The following is a 27,974-nucleotide window of genomic DNA, read 5'->3' as shown; positions in this document are numbered from 1 at the left end:
AAGACGTAGACCTGCACAGACAATTTTCAGTCTTAGGCTGCAGTATCTATATAGAACTTCAAATACCAAATTTGAAACAATTCCGGCGAATAATGTCGCTAAAATAATTAAAATACCGAATATTGGGAGGTACCGTCATATGGGGGCTATACCAAAACGTAGACCTACATGGCCCATTTTCAATACAAAAAGTCCTGCAGACATAATATACGTTTGAGTAAAATTTTATCAATCTACTTCATTTCGTTCGGAAGCTAGAGTGTTTTCCACACACGGACAGACGTACGGACATCGCTAAATCGACATAGAATTTTATGCTGATCAAGAATATATAAACTTCGTGGGGTCTAAAATGTATATTTCGAGGTGTTACAAACGGAATGACAAACTTAATATATCCTCAATACTATGGTGGAGGGTATAAAAACACCCGTACAAGCCCTTGAAATCAGGTCTTCAATGTTTTTCAGGTATTTGTTACATTTTTCTATAAAATCCAATCACTAAATATTGCTTGTTTTTTTAATAAATTGTATTCTTCTCTTTCGCCAAATTTTCTTTTTTTTCCCTTGAATTTTTCATTATCAAAATGTTTCATTGATGATATCACAAAGTAGTGTAAAGCACTTCTAAATACAATTATAAATTTGAAAATATATTTAAAACTATTTCTAAACTATTGAAAAAATAGATATATAAACTAAGAATTATCTAAAAATTAAGGAATTTACAAATGATTACAATTATATAGAATATTAAACAATTCGTATAAAGATGGAGGTGTAGGCATACGTACAGTATGTATGTATATATGTAAGTATAATATGTTTTGAAAATATATATGATATTCTAGACGAACAGAATCGGTTTTCTTCATTCAAACTCTTTCTACATTTTGTTGTCTAATTTATTGGTAATTGATTCTTTTGCAAAGTCTCAAATCGGGGGAAGGGTTTATTTAAAAAATGGATTTTTGGAAGCCGATGATTTCATGGCACACAGTGTTTGTCTTTCCAATTGGAAATCATAGTCAAGATCTTTTTTCAATGCAAAATCGCTGAGTTGTGGCAGTGTTGAGAGCTGAAATAATAAAAAAAAGAAAAACATTAGAGAAAACATTTTTTCAAATCTTCACATTTCTCCATACCTCATTTTGCTTATTTGATTTCAGTAGAGGATTAATCACAAATGGCACACCTTCAACATCGGTGTAGGTACCCAGTGTACCAATGCTATGACCCGATGATGTACTATGAGTTGCTGGCGGTCTGGGGGCAGGTCTCAGTGGTGAATTGATTTGATACGACTGTTGAATTTCTTCATAATCATGTTCCTCGGCATTGGGCACTGGCGGCAGAGGTTGTTTAGGATTTCTAGAGCCATTATTTAGGTTTAAACGATTTAAAGCTTTTTCCACTTCAGAGCCGCCACCTCCATTGGTTTGGGCTGGTGTCAAGCCTGGAACCGGTGGTGGGAGGCGAGCGGGTATGGCACCAGTTTTATAACAAATTAATATACCATTTATATCACTGTAAAAACAACAACAATAATATTGTTATTAATTGTTTGATTGAAATCACATCTAGTCTCGTCCTTACCCCGCCAGCTTGAACCCGTCTGGAGCAATTTTCAATTTCGAACATAAAATGATGTCTGTAACTGCATGTGTAACGGTTCCACGTTTAGACAATTTATAGGCAATTTGTCGTTTACGCCATGCCTTCTGATCCGAGTCGGCAGTGCGGGACAGCAGTGAGAATTCTTTGGGTGGTGCAATTTTTTCGGCAATAACTCTGGAAGAAAAAGGATGATAATGTTTTCGATTAAATATTAAAGGTTTTCTATCCCTTTAATTATTAAAACTTAAATTTCAGAATTTTTATATGGAAATTCTTGGCCACAGCAAGATTTGCTATAGCAATTTTTGTCGATAACAAGATTTTCTTTAAAAATTCTTATGGATAACAAGATTTTCTATAGAAATTCTTTTCGATAACAAGATTTTCTATAGAAATTCTTTTCGATAACAAGATTTTCTATAGAAATTCTTGCCGATAACAAGATTTTCTATAGAAATTCTTGTCGATAACAAGATTTTCTATAGAAATTCTTGTCGATAACAAGATTTTCTATAGAAATTTTTGTCGATAACAAGATTTTCTATAGAAATACTTCTCGATATCAAGATTTTCTATAAAAATATATGTCGATAACAAGATTTTCTATAGAAATTCTTGTCGATAACAAGATTTTCTAAAGAAATTCTTGTCGATAACAAAATTTTATATAGAAATCCATGTCGATAACAAAATTTTCTATAGAAATTCTTGTCGATAACAAGATTTTCTATAGAAATTTTTGTCGATAACAAGATTTTCTATAGAAATTCTTATCGATAACAAGATTTTCTATCGAAATTCTTGTCGATAACAAGATTTTCTATAGAAATTCTAACAAGATTTTCTATAGAAATTCTTATCGATAACAAGATTTTCTATAGAAATACTTCTCGATATCAAGATTTTCTATAAAAATATATGTCGATAACAAGATGTTCTATAGAAATTCTTTTCGATAACAAGATTTTCTATAGAAATTCTTGTCGATAACAAGATTTTCTTGTCGATAACAAGATTTTCTATCGAAATTTTTGTCGATAACAAGATTTTTATGGAAATCATTTTCGATAACAAAATTTTCTACAGAAATTCATGTCGATAACTAATTTTTCTATAGAAATTCTTGTCAATACCAAGATTTTCAATAGAATTTTTTGTCGATAACAAGATTTTCTATAGAAATTCTTGTCGATAACAAGATTTTCTATAGAAATTCTTGTCGATAACAAGATTTTCTATAGAAATTCTTGTCGATAACAAGATTTTCTATAGAAATTCTTGTTGATAACAAGATTTTCTATAGAAATTCTTGTCGATAACAAGATTTTCTATAGAAATTCTTGTCGATAACAAGATTTTCTATAGAAATACTTGTCGATAACAAGATTTTCTATAGAAATTCTTGTTGATAACAAGATTTTCTATCGAAATTCTTGTCGATAACAAGATTTTCTATAGAAATTCTAACAAGATTTTCTATAGATATTCTTGTCGATAACAAGATTTTCTATAGAAATTCTTGAGGATAACAAGATTTTCTATAGAAATTCTTGTTGATAACACTATTTTCTATAGAAATTCTTGTCGATAACACTATTTTCTATAGAAATTCTTGTCGATAACACTATTTTCTATAGAAACTCTTGTCGATAACACTATTTTCTATAGAAATTCCTGTTGATAACAAGATTTCATATAGAAATTCTCGTCGATAACAAGATTTTCCAAAAAAATTCTTGTCTATAACAAGATTTTCTATAGAAATTCTTGTCGATAACAAGATTTTCTGTAGAAATTCTTGTCGATAACAAAATTTTCTGTAGAAATTCTTGTCGATAACAATAATTTCAATTGAAATTCCTGCCGATAACAAGATTCTCTGCAGATATTCTGGTCGACAACAAGATTTTCTATAGAAATTTTTGTCGATAGCAAGATTTTCTATAAAAATTTATGTCAATAACAATATTTTGTTTAATTTTTTTTTGATAACACTATTTTCTATAGAAATTCTTGTCGATAACACTATTTTCTATAGAAATTCTTGTCGATAACACTATTTTCTATAGAAATTCCTGTTGATAACAAGATTTCATATAGAAATTCTCGTCGATAACAATTTTCTGTAGAAATTCTTGTCGATAACAAGATTTTCTGTAGAAATTCTTGTCGATAACAATAATTTCAATTGAAATTCCTGCCGATAACAAGATTCTCTGCAGATATTCTGGTCGACAACAAGATTTTCTATAGAAATTTTTGTCGATAGCAAGATTTTCTATAAAAATTTATGTCAATAACAATATTTTGTTTAATTTTTTTTCGATAACACTATTTTCTATAAAAATTCTTATCGATAATAAAATTTTCTGTAGAAATTCTTTTCGATAACAAAATTTTCTAAAGAATTTCTTGTCGATAGCAAGTTTTCTATAGAAATGTTCCTCGATAACAAGATTTCCTATAGAAAATCTTGTCGCTGAAAAACATTTCTATGACAAAATTGTGATAAAAAGACAACATAACAGAACGCACTATTGGCTGCATACTTAAACAATTAATGTCAATAAACCTCATTAACAAGAACCACAAGGGAACACAACACAATTGACAACGTCTAATTAAGTAATTTGTTCTTGTATTTATGATACAATCAACAATTGATGCTACGCGGTCACAAATTGCGTGGTGCGTTGTGAGGTCGTCTAAGAGAATGGCAAAGAGACTGTTATTTCTTTATTGGGAAATACCCGTATAAATTTACAAACAAAAAAAAAAAACAAAACTGATCGACAACAGTGGTGACTAATCCCACATTACCATTAACTGATTTACCCATGGATGAATGGATAGATGGATGGCCATACAACTCATGTCGTCATCTCACAGTTGATACGTCATCCCAGACATTTGGTTTCGTTTTCCTTGTTTGTGGTTTGTGACATCGATCACCTTATGCAGCGATATGGTGTCTGTCTGCCGATCTGGCTGCCTTTTATAAAATGTAATTCCAAATGAATTGACCGGCGAATTGATTTGTGTCCATATGGATTTAAAGTTTTTATTGAATAGCTTTTGAATGCTAATTTAAATGACTCATATCATTTTATTATTCTTATTTTGTGTCTATTTTTCTTCTCATATCAATTTAACATTTCTCTTTTATCTATGACTATTTGCTTTGTGTCCCGTTTTAATAATGACGTCTATATTGCAGTGAAGATAATGACAATTTTGAGATATCCCATTCGGTTGATGTGTGAGTATATATGAAATTATTATAAAAAAGTATTTTATATTTGATATGTGAACAGAAAAACTAATTATCGACACAAATTTTCAATTTTTTTTATAGAAAACCAAGTTATTGACAAGAATTTCGTTATCGACAATAATTTCTACAGAAAACACTGTTTTCAATAAGAATTTCTATTGGAAAACTTGTTATCTACAAAAATTTATTTTGAAAATCTTGTTATCGACAAGAATTTCTATAGAAAATCTTGTTATCGACAAGAATTTCTTAGAAAATTTTGTTATCGACGAGAATTTCTATAGAATATCTTGTTACCGACGAGAATCTCTATAGAATATATTGTTACCGACGAGAATTTCTATAGAAAATCTTGCTATCGACAAGAATTTCTATAGAAAATTTTGTTATCGACGAGAATATCTATAGAAAATCTTATTATCGACAAGAATTTCAATAGAAAATCTTGTTATTGACAAGAATTAGTATAGAAAATATTGTTATCGACTAGAGTTTCAATAGAAAATATTGTTATCGACTAGAGTTTCAATAGAAAGCACTGTTATCGACAAATATTTCTTTAGAAAATATTGTTATCGACAAGTATTTCTATAGAAAAATCTCCTTATCGACAAGAATTTCTATAGAAAATAGTGTTATCGAGAAGAATTTTTATAGAAAATCTTGTTATTGCCAAGAATTTCTATAGAAACTCTTGTTATCGACAAGAATTTCTATAGAAATTTTGTTAACGATAAGAATTTCCAAAAAAAAATATTGTTGTCGACAAGAATTTCTATAGGAAATATTGTTATCGGCAAGTATTTGTATAGGAAATCTTGTTATCGAAACGAATGTCTATATAAAAACTTGTTATCGACAAAAATGTCTATAGAAAATCTTCTTATCGACCAGAATTTCTATAGAGAATCTTGTTATCGGCAGGAATTTCAATTGAAAATATTTTTATCGACAAGAATTTCTATAGACAATCTTGTTATCGACAAGAATATCTATTGGAAATCTTGTTATCGACAGGAATTTCTATAGAAAATCGTGTTATCGATAAGAATTTTTATGGAAAATCTTGTTATCGATAAGATTTTTATAGGAAATCTTGTTATCGACAAGAATTTCAATTGAAAATAGTGTTATCGACAAGAATTTCTATAGAAAATTTTGTTTTCGGCAAGAATTTCTATAGAAAAATTTGTTTTCGGCAAGAATTTCTATAGAAAATTTTGTTATCAACAAGAATTTTTATAGAAAATCTTGTTATCGACAAGAATTTTTATAGAAAATCTGGTTATCGACAAGAATTTCTATAGAAAATCTTGTTATCGACAATAATTGCTATAGAATATCTTGTTATCGACAATAATTGCTATAGAAAATCTTGTTATAGATGAGAATTTCTATAGAAAATCTGGTTATCGACAAGAATTTCCATAGAAAATCTTGTTATAAGAAACAATCTCCACAAAAAATATTTTTATTTTGCGTTCCTTTTACTAAAATTGTTGTTATCGGCACGAGTCTTTGTAAAGAATCTTGTCACTGACAAACATTTCTAAAGCAAATCTTATCAAATAAAACAATGCCAACTAAATTCGCACAAACATATTCATTCATAACACTGTCATTAGTAGCTGTTGACTCAAATGTTTCTAAATATATAACTAGAGAAAACAAAACAAAGATAAGATAGCCTGAAAGGAGTTAATTAAATTTCAATTCAAGTAAAGCTTTTAAGGTCGATGTGTTGCCTATAAAGTGCACTTCTATTGTACATCGGATTTAATGCTAAATTTATAACATAATGGAAGTGAGATGTTTGTTTCGCCAAAAAAAGGTAAACAATTAAATTGTATACTTCCGGAAAACAGTTAGGTTAGGTTAGTGACTCTTTTGTGACGTTAAACTATAATTATTGCTAGCCATTAAATTATTATCGAATTGACAGGATAATGGCTTGCAAGCAATATGATAAGAATGTAATTCCTCCAAACAAAACGAAAATCAAATGGTTTTGGAAAAAAGAACGAAAAACGATAAAAGAATATAAGTGAAGTAAACAAAAAGAGCATGCTGAAGCCACAAAACCCCCTATCAGCCGTCAGCCAACCACTGCCCAAACTTTAGCCGGCAACTAAAAGTTGATTGACCTTAATTAAGTTCAGCAAACAAAGAAGTGAAAAATAAAACACTGTTGTTACGTAGCTCAGCCCCATGAAAGACACACAACAGATGAACAATGGCTGCGAAAACTTAGACCAAGGTAACATCACCAGAAGCAAAAACAACAGCTACAGTAATCGCAATAATAACAATTAAGGGAAAAACCACAAGGAAAGAAGTAAATAACGTCGCTGCTTTCTATTTACATACTTTAGTGTTTCCACAACGTATTCTGGCAATCCCTCGGTTTTCGATAAACACAAGTAACGTGTGGTTTGACGTCCAAACAGATAATTTGTTTCGCGCCACAAATCGGCATCGGCATCCTGATCATAAGTACGACTGATGGGTGTGAAATTCTTTGGGCACCTGTAAAGAAAAGAGAAAGAATTATATAAATAAAGTATATGTTAAAAAGAATGTCAGCAACAAAGATGATCATGCAATATTTTGAAAATGTTAAGAATTTTTATAGAACAGTTTGTTATCGACAGGAATTCATATAGAAAATCCAAGATATTCTATAGAAAATCTTGTTATTGACAAAAATTTATATAGAAAATCTTATTATCGATCAGAATTTCTATAGAAAATCTTGTTATCGACAAGAATTTCTATAGAAAAGCTTGTTATCGACAAGAATTTCTATAGAAAAGCTTGTTATCGACAAGAATTTCTATAGAAAAGCTTGTTATCGACAAGAATTTCTATAGAAAAGCTTGTTATCGACAAGAATTTCTATAGAAAAGCTTGTTATCGGCAAGAGTTTCTATAGAAAATCTTGTTATCGACATGAATTTCTATAAAAAAATTTGTTATCGGTAAGAATTTTTATGGCAATTCTTGTTATCGGTAAGAATTTTTATGGAAAATCTTGTTATCGGCAAACATTTCTATAGAACATCTTATTTTTGACAAGAATTTCTATAGAAAATCTTGTTATCGACAAGAATTCATATAAAAAATCTTGTTATCGACAAGAATTTCTATAGAAAATCTTGTTATCGACAAGAATATCTATAGAAAATCTTGTTAGAATTTCTATAGAAAATCTTGTTATCGACAAGAATTTCTATAGAAAATCTTGTTATCGACAAGAATTTCTATAGAAAATCTTGTTATCGATAAGAATTTCTATAGAAAATCTTGTTATCGACATGATTTTTTATGGAGAATCTTGTTATGAACAACAATTTCTATAGAAAATCTTGTTATCGACAACAATTTCTATAGAAAAACTTGATATCGACAAGAATTTCTATAGAAAAACTTGTTATCGACAAGAATTTCTATAGAAAAACTTGTTATAAACAAGAATTTCTATAGAAATGTCTATAAAAAATCTTGTTATCGAAATGAATTTCTATAGAAAATCTTGTTATCGAAAAGAATTTCTATAGAAAATCTTGTTATCGAAAAGAATTTCTATAGAAAATCTTGTTATCAACAAGAATTTCTATAGAAAATCTTGTTATCGACAAGCATTTCTATAGAAAATCTTGTTATCGACAAGAATTTCTATAGAAAAGCTTGTTATCGACAAGAATTTCTATAGAAAATCTTGTTATCGACATGAATTTCTATAGAAAATCTTGTTATCGACAAGAATTTCTATAGAAAATCCTGTTATCGACATGCATTTCTATAGAAAATCTTGTTATCGACATGAATGTCTATAGAAAATCTTGTTATCGACATGAATGTCTATAGAAAATCTTGTTATCGACAAGAATGCCTATAGAAAATCTTGTTATCGAGATGAATTATTGCTGTCGACGAGGTTTTACTTTGAAAATCTTGCTATCAATCTAGACATATGTAGAAAATCTTGTTATCGATTTTAATGGCTAATCTTGTTAGCATTGAGATCTTCTATTGAAAATCTTATCGATTTCTATAAGCTATCTCGTTATGACCTTGAATTTCTATAGAAAATCCCCATATCTATAGAAATTTCCATGCAATATCTTGTTATCAATAAGATTTCCAATAATTATTTTTAATTATTTATAGAAGTTAATTAAAATTCATTGGGTTGTTTTTTAATTACTTACTTTTCATAGTCTTCAACTATGTGCAACGATGTGATTGGTCGATTATCTGGCAGAAAATTCATTATCGATGTGATCACATTTTTTGAAGCTGTTGTTGAGCCGCCGCCACCACTGCCCCCCATCGATGTCTGCAGCAGTGGCGAGTTGGGTGCTATTAAGGGACCATTACTGGCGCCCGATTGTATATGTTTACCCGCTTTATTCATATCTTTGCTGAATACGAATAAAGCGTCTGTTTTGGTAGCCAGCTTGATGGAGTGGTGGCTGCGTTGCCGAGCAGCTGCAGACGGGCGTGAATAAAAAAAAAACAGCACAAACACACACACACGCACTCAATTCAATTATCAGTGACTTTCACCTATATTTCCGTTCCAATGGCCAGTGGTTGGTTCATATATTTTTTTGTTTATTGTGATTTTGTTTGCCTACAAAAAAAAAAAAAAAAGCCAGAGAGAAAATAAAAACAAATTAGCAAAAAATTATTTAAAATATTAGTCATTATCATAAGTTTCAGGAAAAAGAGAAGCAACAGATTTTTGTGGGGAGCAGTGTCGCATCTTTGTTCAGCAAATTTGTAAAAATTTGCCCAGAATTATTTTCTGCATATCTACCGACTTTTTCTTGGCTTATTGGCAAACACAAGCAGATTTTTTTTGTTTATTATGAACAACATTTGTCATTCGTCGTTTTGATTATTCAACGATTTTGTTTGTTTACAGAAACTATTTTCAGTGCACGGCGGCTGACACTTAAGAAATGTGAGAGTACTGTAAAATTGGAGAACACGACGGTATTTAATATTCATTTAAACTTTTTTTTGTAATAAGATCCGCAAACTTAGCCCTTTGGTGGTCCAAACACTGCAAAGTCTCTAAAAAAATACTCAAATTTAGAGTTGCGTAAAAATTATATTCGCTCAATATGCTGTGAAGATATTGAGCATAATTTAAATACAGATGACAGGGCGACCTCTGTATATTAACAATTATTCCAGTCACAAAAATGTTATAATGTGGTGGGATTTGTCCATGACTCGAATGAAAATCCATTCTGATATTGGGCGCCATCTGTTATCTTAGCTCTTAGGGTGGAAATACATAAAGCGCATATTTGGCTGCCTTAAGTCATCGGCTGGCTTCTTCGGAAAAGAACAAAGGAGCCTGGGACCAAAATCGAACTAAGTCAACCTAAAACTCCTTTGTTCCTTTACGAAGAAGTCAGCCGAAAACTTAAGTCAGCTGAATAAGCGCTTTATGTATTCTCACCTTTATGCTTAATCTCTCCAAATATGATGATCCGAATATGATTCTAAATTGAGTCGCACAAATGCAGATCACAATGGTTAAAGAGCGCCATCTATGTATTGATTTCTAATGATCTTCGATTATTTCGCCGATAAACGCGATAGGGGGTTTCAATGTGCTTATATTCTTCCCATGATTTGAATAAAAATCCATGCTGATATTGGGCGCCATATATTATTACCAAGTCTCTAAAGGTGAGAATACATAAAAAGCTTTTTCGACTGGTCGTATTAATCGACATGGCTTCTTCGGAAAAGAACAAAGGTGCTTAGGGTCAAAATCGAACTAAGTCAGCCTAAAACTCCTTTGATGACTTAAGCCAGTCAAATAAGTATTCTCGCCTTAAGGCATAATAGAATCCAAGCATGACTGCAAAACTGCAACCAACTTCAGACTGCTGTCATTTCGAAGCAACTCGTCCGACGACGGTTAAAATTATTCCAGTGACAGCTCATTATATTGTTAACAAGCGTACAAAAGCATTTTGGTGAGAATTTTCCAGAAAAAAACAGTTATTCGTGATGGAATTCAAGGGTGATAGTGTGATTTCTTTATGTTTGGCTGGAAAACCACAAGTGGCTATCGCGCACTCTAGAGCACTCCAGCATTTAAATGTGAATAAATTTTTGTGTCTCGTACCATCGCTCGTTACCGTGCCCTGATACTGGTAGCGTAGCCCGACGTCAAGGAAATGACCGGAAGAAAACAGCAACATCAGCAGAAATGCTTCGTAAAGTAAAGAAGTGACTTGATCAAAACCCGCGTCGCAGTGGCCGAAAAATGGCTCGTGAGCTGAACATATCGCAATATTCCATTCGGCAAATATTGAAAAATGTGCTCGGGGTAAAGCCATTGAAGTGCAAGAAGTTACACCGCAACAGAAAGAAATTAGACCCAAAAGAGCTAAAGAGTTGCTTCGCTTGGCCGAAAGTAGTGAACTGACGAATTTGATTTTCTCCGGTGAGAAAACATTCGTTGTCCAGCAACGACCGTTTGTAAACAAACAAAATGATCGTGTTTACTTGCCAAAGAGGTCAGCTGTAAATGTGCACCTTCGGTTGGCCACCAGAACTCAAGTGCCGGCCATGGTGATGGTGTGGACCGCCATAACAGCCGATGGTCGCTCTCCGCTCGTATTAATCGACAGTGGCATCTGAATAAATGCCGAATATCGCCGCGAAAATATTCTGGAGGGTGAATTACATGGACATGCAAACATTTTGGCCGTAGACCTTGGACATTCCAAGAGGACTCAGCACCATTGCACTCAGCACGCGCCAGCCAAGAATGGTTACAAAATGAGGTTCCTTGCTTCGTTTTCAGTGCACAATGGCCACCAAAATCTTCGGATACCAATCCGTTGGACTATTGTGTCTGGAGTATTTTGGAAAGCAAGTGTCGATCACCTCAAGCAAGCACTTCGCCGGGAATGGACAAAATACCGCAGAGCAACCAACATTCGGGCAGCATGTGACGGTTTCATTGACCATTTGAAGGCCATAATTCGTGCCAAAGCTGACCAATTCGAACAAATCTAAGCTTATTCTAAGATTTGATGCTATTTCCGACAATTTTTGCTTTCATTCAATAAAATTAAAAAAAAAACAAAATGTAAAAATTATGGCGTTTGACTTTGTTGCAGCTTTTTTATCTCACCCTGTATATATGGTATATAAAAATTAAAAAAAGAAAAAAAAACATTTATATCCAGAATCGCTGACTTGTTTCGAAAGTTATGAGAGATAAAAAATTGTGACACTTTGTGTGGTAAGGTACCTTGTTTTGGCAAAAATGTTTCTTTGATTGGTTATTTCGATTTATGCGTTTTGGTTATTCAAAGCTTTGACCCTTTGTGGGGGATATACCGGAAGGCATGGTCCGATCTCTACGATCTTTATAACAGATGTTGAGTTGATGGAAATATTGAGATGTACCAAGTCTGAATGGAACCGGGTGTCAATTTGTTTTGTTTTATGGGTTTCGTGGTTAATCAAAATGCTGACCCTTTTTGGGGGAGGTACCAGAAAGAGTGGACCAATATATTCCATCTTTACACCACACCTTGGGTTAATGAAAAAAATTGTGACGTAAGTAATTTGAAGACAATCGGACTTTTACATCACATTTTATAAGACTTATAATTATTCAAAATTTTGACACTTTGTGGGGGAGATACTTGATGGAGTGTGCCGATATTGACCATTTTCGCACCTAGCCTAGCACTGATATATATATTAGGCTTTGCAAAGTTGGAGCAAAATCAGATTATCCTTTCTCTTTATGTGCACCAATTTTTTTTTTTTAAATTTCGACATATTGTCGGTGAGGTACTTGAAGAAGTGGACCGATATTGCCCATCTCCGAACTCGATTTAAGTTTGCTAATAATATTAAGATGTAGCAAGTTTTGAACAAATCGGATAATCTCTTCGAGAATTATAGTGCGCACCAGCCAGACAGATAGACGGACATCGCTAGATCGTCTCCAAATGTCCTGAAACGGATTTGGTCCAAAGAGATCTAGAGTCTAAAACCTTTATTTCAATGAAGCACGTTTTGGCCATATCAAATGATATGGCCATATGGCTGAGGGTATAAAAATTAAATCATATTTATTTTCTTTATTATTATTCTATTATTGCCTTTGGGCGAAATAGTTACATCTCTGTTAATAAGTTAAAGAAATGCTTTGCAATTATTTTGATAGCAAATATATCGCCTTACGCGCTTTCATTTTTATTCTTGCATCGAGCTTTAAATTGTTAACCCTAATTTACAGTTGCGGCGAGAGTCTAAAGTAAAATCAAACCTAACATTTTTACCCATTTTGATCACCTGAATGATTATTCTGATCACCTGAACAATATATGGTGCGGAATCGCCGATTTTCTCTTCAACATCTTTGCTTAGCTTTCATAGAGTTTTATTCTAATATGAGTTTCATTAAGCGGAACTCCCAGTTCAATATTTTTTTATTATCAACCATTTCTTCCCAACATTGTAAAGTTTAATTTCAAAATTATGTTTGCAGCCTTGACTTCAAACAAAGTTTTCTCTCTTTCTTTGTTGCCAAACAATGGCGCCCAAACAAAGAATCCTCTCAAGTCAATATCCATTTCATTTCTTTTTATTGTTATGGTTTATTGCCAAGCCATTTGCTAGGAGGGAGAGTTTATACCTTTCGGTAGAAGGTGATGGAAATTGATTGTGGTGGCTGTGGTGATGATGATGATGATGATGGAGATGCTGCACTTGTTTGTTGGTCTGTCTCGACAAAAAGTCTGTTTAAGTTTAAAACAAGATTTATTTGCTGGAGAATTTTTGATATTTTGTCTGGCCATTTTTTTAACTTTGTTCTTTGTTGCCCTCTTTTGTAATAGCGCATCTTTTCAAAATCAACGACCTTTTGTCATAAACATCAACAGAATCGCCTATCGTCTAGCGTATGAAATTCTATTGCAGGCAACTAAAGGTGGGAATACACAAAGCACTTATTTTGCTGGCTGGCTTCTTTGTAGAGGAACAAAGGAGTTTTAAGTTGACTTAGTTCGATTTTGACCCAGGGCTCCTTTGTTCATTTCCGAAGAAGCCAGCCGATGACTTAAGCCGGCCCAATAAGAGCTTTATGTATTCTCACATTAAGAGTGCTCGACAACCGGAAAATAAATATTAGGTTTAACCCTTTGCCAGCTTGTGACTAATGCTATTGATTATTTTCTACCTTTATTTTTTGTTACTTTATACCCTCTGCCATATGGCTAGAGCGGATATGTATCATTCGATACGGCCAAAACGTGCTTCATCGAAATAACGGTTTAAGACCCTAGGTCTCTTTGGACCAAATCCGTTTTAGGACATTTGGAGTAGATCTAGAGATGTCCGTCCGTCTGTGTGTCTGGCTGGCTAGTGCGCGCGATATCTCTCGAAGGGAGTATCCGATTTGATCCAAACTTGGTAAATCGTAATATTTTTGTCAAACTTAGATCGAGTTCGGACATGTGCAATATCTATTCACTCCTTCAAAAAAATATATATATATTTTACTCCAAAGGATAAATCCAACTTTGCAAATCTTAACATTTGCATCAGTTCTAGGTCAGGAAAATATCGGTCAACTCCCCCACAAAGGGTCAACATTTTCAATAATTACAACTCTTATAAAATGTGATGTAAGAGTCTTCAAATTTCACACATCCCAATATGCTTATCAAACCAAGGTCTTGTGTTAAGATGAAATATATCGGTCCACTCCTTCTGGTACCTCCTCCAGAAAAGGTCGAAATCTTCAAATATATATTTTCTGCACAGAAAGATAAACGATTATCCGATTTTGTATCAACTTTGCAAATCCTATTATTTGCGTCAGTGCTACGTCAGGTGAGAAAATGGACAATATCGGTCTACTCCATTCAATACCTCCCCCACAAAGGGTCAACATTTTAAATAATTATAACTCATATAAAATGTGCGGTAAGAGTCCGATTGTTTTCATATTTCACACATCCCAATATTTTTATCTACCCAAAGTCTGGTGCTAAAATGGAATATATCGGTCCGCTCCTTCTGGTACCTCCCTCACAAAAGTTCGAAATTTAAAAAAATATATATGTTCTGTACAGAAAGAGAAACGATAATCCGATTTTGCCCCAAATTTTGCAAATCATAATATTTGCGTCAGTGGTTGGTTAGGTGCGAAAATGGACAATATCGATCCACTCTATCAAGTGCCTCCACCATAAAGGGTAAACATTTTAAATAATTATAACTCTTCTAAAATGTGATGTAAGAGTCCCATTGTCTTCAAATTTCACACATCCCAATATTTATATTAACCCAAGGTCTGGTGTTACGATGGAATACGTCGGTCCACTTCTTCTGGTACACACAACCCCCCCCCCCCCCCCACCACCACAAAGGAAACAATTTTCAAAAATATATGTTACTGCACAGAAAGAGAAAGGATAATTTTTCTCCCACTTTACAAATCCTAATATTTGCGTCAGTGCTACGTCAGGTATGAAAATTGATAATATCGGTCCACTCCATCAGTACCTCCCCCACAAATGGTCAAAATTTTAAATAATTATAACTCTTATAAAATGTGAATTGAGAGTCCGATTGTCTTAAAATTTCACACATCCCAATATTTTTATTAAACTAAGATCTGGTGCTAAGATGGAATATATCTGTCCACTCCTTCTGGTACCTCTCCCACAAAAGGTCGAAATTTTCAATATCCATGAAGCTCATAAAAAGAAAAATAAAATTCGATTTCATTCAGACTTGGCACATTTCAATATTTCCATCAACACAACATCTGTTATAAAGATAGTAGAGATCGGACCATTTTCTGGTACCTCCCCCACAAAGGGTAAAAGTTTTGAATAACCAAAACAATCATAAAATCCGAAATAAGCACCCGACTCTCTTCAAATTTCACACATCCAATTATTTCTACTAACACCAGATCTGTTGTGAAGATGGGATATATCGGTCCACTCCTTCTGGTACCACCCCCACAGAGGGATCAACTTTTTAATAACAAACTGCCCTAAAAAAGCGAAAAAAGCGTTCGATCATTTTCAAAATTTACACGTTTCAGCATTTCTATTAACACAAGATGTGGTGTGAAGACGATAGATATCAGACTTGTCCAACGGATTGCTATCCGGAGATTTTGGTGGCCATTGTGCGCTGGAAATGAAGAAAGGAACCTCATTTTCTTGGGTGGCGCGTGCTGAGTGCGATGGTGCTGAGCCCCGTTCGAATGTCCAAGGTCTGCGGTCAAAATGCTTGCGTGCCCAAGGATTAAATACACCCTCCAGAATATCTTCGCGATAATATTTGGCATTTATTCCGATGCCACGGTCGATTAATACGAGCGGAGAGCGATCATCGGCTGTTATGGCGGCCCATATCATCACCATGGCCGGCGCTTGAGTTCTGTTGGCCAACCGAAGGTGCACATTTTCAGCCGACCTCTTAGGCAAGTAAACACGATTATTTTGTTTGTTTACAAACTGCAGGACAGCGAATGTTTTTTCATCGGAGAAAACCAAATTCGGCAGTTCACCACTTTCGCCCAAGCGAAGCAACTCTTTAGCTCTTTTGAGGCTATTTTCTTTCTGTTGCGGTGTAAGTTCTTGCGCTTTTTGAAATTTCAATGGCTTTATCCCGAGCTTATTTTTCAATATTTGCCGAATGGAATATTGTTCTGCTCACGAGCCATTTTTCGGCCACTACGACGCGAGCTTCGATCAAATCGCTTCTTTACTTCCTGCGAACCATTTTTGTTGATGTTGCTGTTTTCTTCCGTTCACTACCTTGACGTTGGGCTACGCTACCAGTATCACGGTAACGAGCGATAGTACGAGACACAAAAAATTTATTCACATTTAAATGCTGGAGTGCTCTAACGATAGCCACTTGTGGGTTTCCAGCCAAATATCAAGAAATCACACTATCACGTTTGAATTCCATCACGAATAACTTTTTTTCTGGAAAATTCTCACCAAAATGCTTTTGTACGCTTGTAAACAATATAATGAACTGTCACTGGAATAATTTTAACAGATGTCGAACGAGAGGCTGAAAAATGACAGCAGTCTGAATTTGGTTATCACAGGACCACACTAACTTAAATAATTACAAAAAAATTTGGTCCTTCTACTAAATAATTTCTTTCCTAAGCTTCTATTCTCCATCTATCTTGCCCAAAACAAAACTGTGATGGCCCATCTAATAATTTCCAAATATATCTATGAACATGAACATTGAGCCTTTAAATACCACCACAAATAGGCTGGCACTTTGAAATTCTTTGCAAGAACTATGACCAAGTCATTCGGCAAACAAACGACCGAACATTACATTCGCATAAGCCTATGAGAAATTGTGCTTGCTTAGCTACATAGAAGAGGCTGGTCGATGCCATGATGAAACGCCAACTCATAGAATAACTATTGGCTGTGCACTGCGCCTAGTTGGCCTCTTTTTCCACACAAACGCTCACACTTACTAAGAGCTCTTGGAATTTGTACAGAATTTCTGCACTTGGTGCGGCGTACATATTTCCGTGTTAACTTTTACTTTCTTGTTGTTGTTGTTCTTTTCTTGTTAAATTGAGCTCATAATGAAATTAAGATAATATTACCTAAGTTGTTGGTGGTGGTGATGGTGGTGGTGGCGATGAAGGCTTTTTATTGCACATTTCATAAGTGTTTGAGTGTCGGATTTTGTGGTTCATTGGCCGTTTATGGTTTTCGTTGATTCTGCAATTCTTGGGTGGAATTTTTACTTATAGTTCTCAGATATGCATCTTTCCACCACAAATAATCCCTTTAGCATCTCAAACCTTCCTACACCGATTAACTAAAAATAAAGGTTGCCCCGTGCTCCAATATCAATATAATGAGAGGTACAGGCGGAAAAAACCATCAATGCTATCCGTCATGAGATATGTGCAAGTTTTTGGAAAATGTGGAAATATGCGAGAGGTGACACATATAGCGGACCGAAGTCATCCATTTGCATACTTCATCTAAAACAAATTAAAAATATTGGTATGTGCAAAATTTGAAGGAAATCTGACATTTAAATCCAATATTTTATGCAGAATCGTAAATTTTCATAAAAGACATATTCATATCAGATCTCTCGTTAACAGTAATATTTAGATAAAGGAAGTTGTAAAGAATAACCGACTTGTTTCGCAAGTTATTACAGATATAAGAATTGGAAATTGTGATCCTTTGTAGGGGAGGTACCGGAAGGGGTTGGCAGATAAATCCCATCTTCACACCAGATCTTGTGTTAGTAGAAACAATGGGATGTGTGAAATAAAAAGAGAACCTAATGCTTATTTCGGATTTTATAATCGTTTTGGTCATTCAAAAATTTGCCCCTTGGTGGGGAGTCACCAGAAGGAATGGTCCGATCTCTACAGTCTTTATAACAGATCCTGCGTTGGTAGAAATGTTCAGATGTGCCAAGTCTAAATGGAATCGGATGTTAATTTTGCGTTTTATGGGTATGGTCATAGGTATTCAAAATGTCGACCTTTTGTGGAGGAGGTACCAGAAGGAGTGGACCGATATATTCCATCTTAACACCAGGCTTTGGGTTATTAAAAATATTCTGATGTGTGTAATTTGAAGGGAATCGGACGCTTATTTCGGATTTTATGATCGATTTTATTATTCAAAACAATGACCCTTTATGGGCGGGGTACCGGAAGGAATGGTCCGAACTCTACCGTCTTTATACACAGATCCTGTGTTGGTGGAAATATTAAGATGTGCCAAGTCTAAATGGAATCGGATGTTAATTTTGCGTTTTATGAGCTTCATGGATACTCAAAATTTTGACCCTTTGTGGGGGAGGTACCAGAAGGTGTGGACCGATATACCCCATCTTCACACCAGATCTTGTGTTAGTAGAAACAATGGGATGTGTGAAATATAAAGAGAACCTAATGCTTATTTCGGATTTTATAAACGCTTATTTCGGATTTTATAAACGTTTTGGTTATTCAAAACTTTGCTCCTTGGTATGGGAGGTACCAGAACGAATGGTCCGATCTCTACCGTCTTTATACACAGATCCTGTGTTGTTGGAAATATTCAGATGTGCCAAGTCTGAATGGAATCGGTTGCTAATTTCGCGTTTTATGAGCTTCATAGATATTCAAAATTTCGACCTTTTGTGGGGGAGGTACCAGAAGGAGTAGACCCATATATTCCATCTTAACACCAGACCTTTGTTTAATAAAAATACTGGGATGTGTGAAATTTGAAGACAATCGGACTTTTAATTCACATTTTATAAAAGTTATAATTACTCAAAATTTTGACCCTTTGTGGGTTAGGTACTTGATGGAGTGGGCCGATATTGTCCATTTTCACACCTGACCTAGCACTGACGCAAATATCAGAATTTGCAAAGTTGGAGCAAAATCGGATTATCGTTTCTCTTTTTGTGCAGAAAATATATTTTTTTGATAATTTCGATCTTTTGTGGGAGAGGTACCCGAAGGAATATACCGATATATTCCATCTTCACTCCAGACCTTAGGTAAATAAAAATATTAAGATGTGTGAAATTTGAAGATAATCGGACTCTTAATTTATATTTTATACGAGTTATAATTATTCAAAATGTTGACCCGTTGTGGGGGAGATACTTGTTGGAGTGGACCGATATTGTCCATTTTTGAACCAGACCTAGAACTAATGCAAATATTAGGATTTGCAAAGTTGGAACAAAATCGGATAATCGCTTTTCTTTCTGTGCAGAAAATATATTTTTTGAAAATTTCGACCTTTTGTGTGGGAGGTACCAGAAGGAGTCGATCTCTACGTTCCATTTTCACTCCAGACTTTAGGTAAATAAAAATATTGGGATGAGTAAAATTTGAAGATAATCGGACTTTTACTTCACATTTTATAAGAGTTGTAATTATTCATATTTTTGACCCTTTGTGAGGAAGGTACTTGATGGAGTGGACCGATATGGTCCATTTTCACACCTGCCCTAGCGTTAATGCAAATATTAGGATTTGCAAAGTTGGAGCAAAATCGGATTATCGTTTCTCTTCCTGTGCAGAAAATATATTTTTTGTTAATTTCGATCTTTTGTGGGGGAGGTACCAGAAGGAGTGTACCGATAAATTTTATTTTCACACCAGACCTTGGGTTAATAAAATTATTGAGATGAGTAATATTTGAAGACAATCGGACTCTTACATCACATTTTATAAGAGTTGTAATTATTCAAAATTTTGACCATTTGTGGGGGAGGTACTTGATGGAGTGGACCGATATTGTCAATTTTCGCATCTGACTGACGTAAATATTCGGATCTGCAAAGTTGGAGCAAAATCGGATTATCGTTTCTCTTTCTGTGCAGAAAATATATATTTTTCATAATTTTGACCTTTTTTGGGGGAGGTACCAAAAGGAATAGACTGATATTGCCCATCTCCGAAGTCGATCTAAGTTTGACAAAAATATTACGATGTACCAAATTTGGATACTCCCTTCTAGAATTATCGTGGGCAGGCAGACGGACGGACATCGCTATATCGACTCCAAATGTCCTGAAACGGATTTGGTCCAAAGAGACCTAGGGTCTAAAACCGTTATTTCCCTCTCTAGCCATATGGCTGAAGGTATAAAAAAATACAATTTTTCCAAATCCAAAAAAACAAACCTCACCAGCTCCTCAATACTGACGTAGGAGCCAATATATAGGTACATATATATGCCTCCTCAAACCGAAGAAAACAAAACTACCATCAAATCTCCAAAGAAATCCCAAAAGAATGCACACACAGGCATCACTTTTTGTAAGGTCTCTTTTCTTTATTTCTTTTTCACTTTTGAACAGATTTGATTTCATTGAAAAGTACAGAAGGAAGAAAGAAAATAAAAACAAAGCCCGACTTTTGTTGTACAACAGTTCAAAGTCTTTTTGGTTTATTGTTACGTGTCATCTTGTGTTCGAGGGTTGGTACAAGCTGACTGGCTGGCTAGCTGGCTCTTGTCATAAAACCTGCGTAAAAATTCTGCGTAAACATTTGCTGGGATTTGATGGGCTTCATGCAGTGAAAGATGACGACGATGATGATGATGAAACTACATACAGTCGGTTTTGAGGTCACAAACAGCAATTGACTTTATTTTGAATTAAAAAAAAGAATTAATAACAGGAGAAGTTATGAAGAGGTGGCTGAAAACGTTGAATAACAAAAAAATGAGAGTTTATGGCATGTGTCGGACGAGTCAGCTGTTCAGTTCAACACACAAATAATTGTCCATTCATTAGAGAACAAGGAACTCTGCAATAAATATCATCAACCACCATTACATTATCTCCGCCGCCGTTCGAACCTCAACCGAAAGTATAAAGCATTTCTTTGTTTGTTCTAAATATGTCATCTTGATAGGGAAACCACAATCACCAGCACTCTTTTTGTATGGATATCAGAGAGCTTCTGCATGGAGGTTGACACAAAATGTTCGGTTTTGAAAAAAAGATTAAAAGGAAATGAAGTAAATTAAATGTTTGTTAACACGCCCATATCATTTCAAAGCTTTCAATGCGGAAGATCGAGAAAACTACTCAACATAGTCCTACACCATCTGCAGTAGGGTCGATGATCTTTGTGGTTAAAGAATTTGAGGGAGTGAGATGTAACTATCTCGCTAGCTGTGAAAGAAGAAATGAAAGGTCCACCTAAAATCTGAAATCTCAAAATAGAGAATTGATTACAAAGAGCCTACTTTCGATTTTTTCGATTTTTCAAGGATACATAATCCCTATTCCAAACTCATCGACCAAGAGTTACGACTTATTAGAATGAGACTAAATTCGTTGGGAAATTCAAGAGGAGCGTTGTTTATGCAACTTCCAATTGGCATCCCCATGCCTGTCGAGACTCCTACAAAAGAACGTGAGGGATGCTCAAGCATAAACAGGTTCAGGTCCCATTGTATTTAACTATTCCAACAATTATGCTATGGACTTTATGAGAGAAAACATAACTGAAGACTTGGTTTTATTTTTTCGATCCTATAACCTCGTTTAAACATCATATGGAGTATACGATCTCGATATATAATTCCCAGTGTGGGTTTATAAAACGGATTTGTAAGGAATTCTCACTTCAAATATTAAAACTACTTTTTGAGAGCCGTGTGCAGCCTCATATTGATTATTTATCCATTATTTGGGATTCACATTACATTGAAGGAAAAGTTTTACAAGATTTCCTCAAAGAAGGACATATAACTTTGATAGTATGACCCTCTATATTGAACGATCCAGAATAGGATCAGCAGCTATATCAGAGAAAGGAACTTCAAAGTACTTTTTTGTATGAAAGATTGGATTGATTCAAACATTGACTGCTCCGAGTTATTATCATTTTTACCGTTGCACGTTCAAAATCGATTTCTAAGCGAACATCAACGTTTTATACCCTCAGCCACATGGCTAGAGGGGGTATATATCATTTGATACGGCCAAAACGTGCCTAGACCCTAGTTCTCTTTGAACCAAATCCATTGCAGAACATTTGAAGTCGATCTAGCGATGTCCGTCCGTCTGTCTCTCTGGCTGGATGGTGCGCACGATAACTCTTGAAGGGAGTATCCGATTTGGTCCAAACAAACAAAGATCGAGTTCGGAGATGGACAGTATCGGTTCATTCCGTCTGGTACCTTCCCCACAAAAATTTTGAATACCCATGAAGTCGAATTTTTCAAAAGAAAAAAAATATTTTACTACATCAGTGCTAGGTCAGTTGCGAAAATGGGCAATTTCGGTCCAAGTACCTCCCAGTCAACATTTTAAATAATCACAACTCTTGTAAAATGTAATGTAAGAGTCCGATTGTCTTCAAATTACACACATCATAATATTTTTAATAAACCGAGATCTGGTGTGAAGATGGAATATATAGGTCCACTCCTTCTGGTACCTCCCCACAAAGTGTCAAAAGTTCATATAACGCGAAATTAACATCCGATTCCATTCAGACTTGGTACATGTCAATATTTCTATCAACACTAGATCTGTTAAAAAGATGATAAAGATCGGACCATTCCTTCTGGTACCTCCCCCACAAAGGGTCAAAGTTTTAAATAACCAAAACGATCATAAAATCCGAAATAAGCATCCGGTTCTCTTTATATTCCACACAGCCTATTATTTCTACTCACATAAGATATGCTGTTAAGATGGGATATATCGGTCCACTCCTTGTGGTACACATGAAGCTCATAAAACGCGAAATTAACATCCGAAACTATATAAGCACATTATCTTATTAATTATCGAATTTTTAAATTCTGTATCTTTATAGGAGTCCTTGGTTAAGTGTTTTTGGATATTAACATTATACAGGGTGAGATAAGAAAAACTGCAACAAAGTCAAACGCCATAGTTTTTACATTTTTTTTTTTTTAATTTTTTTGAATGAAAGCAAAAAATGTCGGAAATAGCATCAAATTTTAGAATAAGTTTAGATTTGTTCGAATTGGTCACCTTTGGCACGAATTATGGCCTTCAAACGGCAAATGAAAAGCGTGTGACAATGCCCGAATGTTGTTCTGCGGTATTTTGGCCCATTCGACACTGTGGTATTTTTAGTGCCTTGTACCTTGCTTTCCAATATACTCTAGACACAGTAGTCCAACGGATTGGTATCCAGATATTTTGGTGGCCATTGTGCGCTGGAAATCAAGCGAGGAACCTCATTTTGTAACCATTCAGGGGTGGCGCGTGCTGAGTGCAATGGTGCTGAGTCCTGTTAGAATGTCCAAGGTATGCGGCCAAAATGTTTGCGTGCCCCAGGCATTAATACACCCTCCAGAATATTTTCGCGATAATAATCGGTATTTATTCTGATGCCACGGTCGATTAATACGGGCGGAGAGTGACCATCAGCTGTTGTGGCGGCCCACACCATCACCATTGCCGGCTCTTGAGTCCTGGTGGCCAACCGAAGGTGCACATTTTCAGTTGATCTGACCTCTTTGGCAAGTAAACACGATCATTTTGTTTGTTTACAAACTGCTGGACAACGAATGTTTTCTCATCGGATAAATTCAAATTCGACAGTTCAACACTTTCGGTCAAGCGAAGCAACTCTTTAGCTCTTTTGAGTCTATTCTAAGTCTAAGTTCTTGCACTTTTTAAAATTTCTATGGCCTTACTCCGAGCTCATTTTTCAATATTTGCCGAATACAATATTGCGTCGATACGTTCAGCTCACGAGCCGTCGCTTCTTTACTTTTCGAACCATTTCTGCTGATGTTGCTGTTTTCTTCCGTCCACTTCCTTGACGTCGGGCTACGCTACCAGTATCACGTTAATGTGCGATGGTACGAGACACAAAATATTTATTCATATTTAAATGCTGGAGTGCTCTAACGATAGCCACTTGTGGTTTTCCAGTCAAATATAAAGAAATCACACTATCACGCTTTAATTACATCACAAATAACTTTTTTCTGGAAAAATTCTCACCAAAATGCTTTTGTACGCTTGTAAACAATATAATTACCTGTCACTGGAATAATTTTGACAGCTGTCGGACGAGTGGCGTAGAAATGACAGCAGGGAACAACTCTAGTTTAATAAACACTCTTCGATTTTTCAAAATTTCTCCCAGAGGTAGGTATTTTTAGCCTGATTCCGGGAAACTATTTTTTTTTGGGTTCAAGACCCGGCCTGGACCTGGTATAGACAATATGGGTATTCTTGGAAAGCTTATGAAAATACCATATTATGGGGTAAGTTCGGAAGTTATAGTCAATTTATCGATTTTTTGGACCCGGAGTTTTTAAAAAACACCCAAAAAGGGCCCATTATGGGGGTAAACAAAAATGAAGCCAAATTATAGCTGACACTCTTACCTTTCCAAAATGCTACAATTTGTGCGAATACCTTTTTCGGGTCCAGAGATATGGGTCTTTCAATCCGCATAACCCGATTCTAACCAGTTCATTAAAATTATGTTTTCAATAAAAAAAGTTTTATTTCGCGTAGCCGTCGTTGGATTACAAAAGTTTTCTAAATTTGATACTTTTGGTAAATATCCGGCCTTCGGCCGGGTCTTGTACTGGTTAGAATCGGGTTATGCTGATAGAAAGACCCATATCTCTGGACTCAGTAAAGGTATTAGCACAAATTGTAGCATTTTGGAAAGGTAAGAGTATCAGCTATAAATTACCATCAACTTTGTTGACCCTTTTTTCATAAGCTTCCCAAAGATACCTATATTATCTATACCGGTCATTTTGTTTGCTTACAAACTGCTGGACAACTAATGTTTTCTCATTTAGAAAACTTTGGTCCGTCCCCCAAGAAAAAAGTAGTTTCCCGGGATCAGAGTAAAAATATCTACTACTGGAAAAAATTTCGAAAATATTGAAGAGTTTTTACTAAACTAGAGTTAAGCCAAATAATCCACTAAGGAGGCCTGAACATATTTAAAGTATAAAAATTAAATCTACATACCTTTATAGTTTAATATTTCAACCCTTTTATTATTTCCATGACACAAAAAGTTTTGCAGACAACAAATAGCGAAATATTTCAAAATAGTTCAAGGCTTTTCACTAAATCTAGGTAGCTACCTACCCAAAGAATTTGTGCAAGCACACTTTAGTGCGCAAGAAAGTCAATGAACTTCGACGGAATAAATTCAATGACAATTACTAAAATTTCGTTTAGTCTTCCAAAAAATATTTTTTTCTCCGGGGAAAAGATAACATTTATCCAACTAAAATCCAAAAAAAAGAATATTGACCCCATTTCTTTGTTATCTGAGAGACCATTCACTTTATTGCTGGGTAACAAACCAGCAACAACAAATTCGCTTTTAAATGTTACCAATTGTCATTTACATGCCATGGGCAACACTATCTAATAACTCATGCATTGGGGGGAATGTAACATATCGGTAGAGGGTAGAGGGTTTATTGTGTACATAGATAGCAGTAGCCAGCCTCTACCTTTGTTGACATTTCACTTTTTCTTTGTATTTACCATTATTTCCATTTTAAACGGTGATTTTATTTTCCTTATTCTCCTTAGATTCCAAACAAATACATGGTATTCTATTTTTATTCAATTCTCTTTCATGTCTCCCCTTTCATTTTTTTCCAATTGGTATCTGGTTTCTTGTAAATGGTGTTGTTTTTGTTATTGCTAGAATGTCTGACTGCTGCTGCATTGTTTGGAGTCTCAGTCCCTTCCTATTTAATAACAAACAAATCATCTGAAGAGAGAGAGAGAGACAAAGAGTAAATGGTGCATAGTGCCGTGAGAACTTTAAGGTTGGTGAGAGAGAGTAATGGAGTTTATTTCATTTGTAAGTTGTTGTAAAATGCAAGGAGTTGTTGGATCTTTGTTATGGCCGTTGCATTTTATGTTGTTGCTATTGTTCTATTGACTTTTACTCTCTTTCTCTTTGCAACAAGAGGAGTGTATCCCCAATATCCCCTTTACTTGATTAAAAAAAAAACAAAGAAACATAATAATCCAGTTTCATTTTTTCATCTTCTTAAATATGCTCCAACAAAAAACACTCACTTTTATTCTCCGTCTTTATGTATATTTTTTAACATAATATTTCTTTCTACACCAATAACAAGTTTTGTTTTCTATTTGATGATACAATGTAGTTGTTGTTGTAGAATATAAATTTTAAATGGATTGTATTTTCTTCATTCGTTTTCTTATTGTGCAATCTATTTGGGGCTTTTTTTGGTATATAAAAAAATAATTTCAATAAAACATTACAGGCACGCTCCACTCAGCAGTCGCGGAAAGTGATGGAGAAGGAGTAGGGGAAGATGGAGGAGTATCAATAAATCACAAACACACACAAAAGAATATTTTATTATTTTGTTTTTACACGAAATATTGAAAAATTATTTGCAGTTAATAATAACAATCAAAAATATATAGACATATACCTTTTGTTATTTCAAAAACACGCACACACACACAAATATCCAACTTTATATGTTGTTGCACCACTTAAGAATAAGAATTTCCAAGCAAATTCTTTTCCAATTAATTTATTATATGCCTTTCTATTCACTATTTATTATTAATACATTTTATTTCATTTCTCTTTTTAGTTGTTGTTTTCTTTTTTCAATTGGATTTCTTTTCTTTCATTCTAAACGTTTCCGTCGCCGCACTATTATTAAACAATCGTCTTCCGTTTATGGCCAACCGTTTTAGTTTTATCTACGCGTATAGCTTGCTACTAAATTTAATTGTCGGTTCCCAGCTAGGGATGTGAAAGCCGACTTTCGACTATCGATCAATCGATATGAATTAGAATGCACACAGTCACCCAAAACGGACAGTTTTGCAGAAAAAAATCGATAATTTCCTTTTTGTTTGGGTCTCTGCAATGGGCGAATTATTATTTATGTTGAAAATCAAACTGGCTTGTCAATTCATGGAAATGGCTAGGAAAACATGAATTCATGCTATTGGAAATTAGTGAAAAACATATTACATGTGCTCCAAATGTGAATAACGTTTAATAGGCAAAATTTTTAGGTAAAGAAAAAGAATTAAAATAAATTTAGAGGAAAAAAATGGCACTCATGACTGTTACTCTGTTCCGGAACCTGCAAGAATGTAAAAATGTTAATAGGCTAACCAATTATTCCTTCATAATATTGAAAAGAATTGAAAAAGGAAATGTAGACCCTTGAAGATTTTGGGACAGAGTTCTGCGATAGATACCGTAAAGTTGACTTTTATTGCTTTGTCTAAATGTGCCTAGTCTATATTAAAAGTAGAGGGTGAGATGAAGAAACTGCAACCAACTTCAGACTGCTGTCATTTCTAAGCCACTTGTCCGACAGCTGTTAAAATTATTCCAGTGACAGCTCATTATATTGTTTACACGCGTACAAAAGCATTTTGGTGAAAATTTTCCAGAAAAATAGCTATTCGTTATGGAATTCAAGCGTGATAGTGTGATTTCTTTATGTTTGGCTGGAAAACCACAAGTGGCTATCATTAGACCACTC

The 27,974-nt window shown here is 34.5% G+C and overlaps 1 protein-coding gene across 2 annotated transcripts; it reads right to left on the bottom strand.

Annotated features, from left to right (window-relative positions):
* Positions 1 to 128: 128 nt before the first annotated feature.
* LOC101899864 (multivesicular body subunit 12A) lies at positions 129 to 27,212 on the bottom strand. 2 transcript variants are annotated; one of them, XM_005183611.4, is made up of 6 exons: positions 26,895 to 27,212; positions 9,105 to 9,529; positions 7,261 to 7,419; positions 1,599 to 1,793; positions 1,148 to 1,529; positions 129 to 1,080 (listed from the first exon to the last, which is right to left on the bottom strand). In XM_005183611.4, exons 2-6 carry the CDS (start codon positions 9,308 to 9,310, stop codon positions 955 to 957), a joined length of 1,068 nt encoding a protein of 355 aa, XP_005183668.1. In that variant the 5' UTR covers positions 9,311 to 9,529; positions 26,895 to 27,212; the 3' UTR covers positions 129 to 954. The 2 variants fall into 2 exon arrangements, with proteins under 2 accessions (XP_005183668.1, XP_058974630.1); XM_059118647.1 differs by lacking the exon at positions 26,895 to 27,212 and adding an exon at positions 26,509 to 26,642.
* Positions 27,213 to 27,974: the final 762 nt, after the last annotated feature.

This window comes from Musca domestica, unplaced genomic scaffold (genome assembly GCF_030504385.1).
Source record: "Musca domestica strain aabys unplaced genomic scaffold, Musca_domestica.polishedcontigs.V.1.1 13, whole genome shotgun sequence".
Classification (NCBI taxonomy): Eukaryota; Metazoa; Arthropoda; class Insecta; order Diptera; family Muscidae; genus Musca; species Musca domestica.
This window is presented reverse-complemented; position numbering and strand designations above follow the sequence as displayed.

What these genes read in the sequence shown, in the direction of transcription:
- LOC101899864 (XM_005183611.4), bottom strand. Translation starts at nt 9,310, where the DNA reads ATGAATAAAGCGGGTAAACATATACAATCGGGCGCCAGTAATGGTCCC. An exon ending in ATAGTTGAAGACTATGAAAA is followed by an intron (nt 7,420 to 9,104) that starts GTAAGTAATTAA and finishes TTTTCTTTACAG; the next exon opens with GTGCCCAAAGAATTTCACAC. An exon ending in TACGTTGTGGAAACACTAAA is followed by an intron (nt 1,794 to 7,260) that starts GTATGTAAATAG and finishes TTTTTCTTCCAG; the next exon opens with AGTTATTGCCGAAAAAATTG.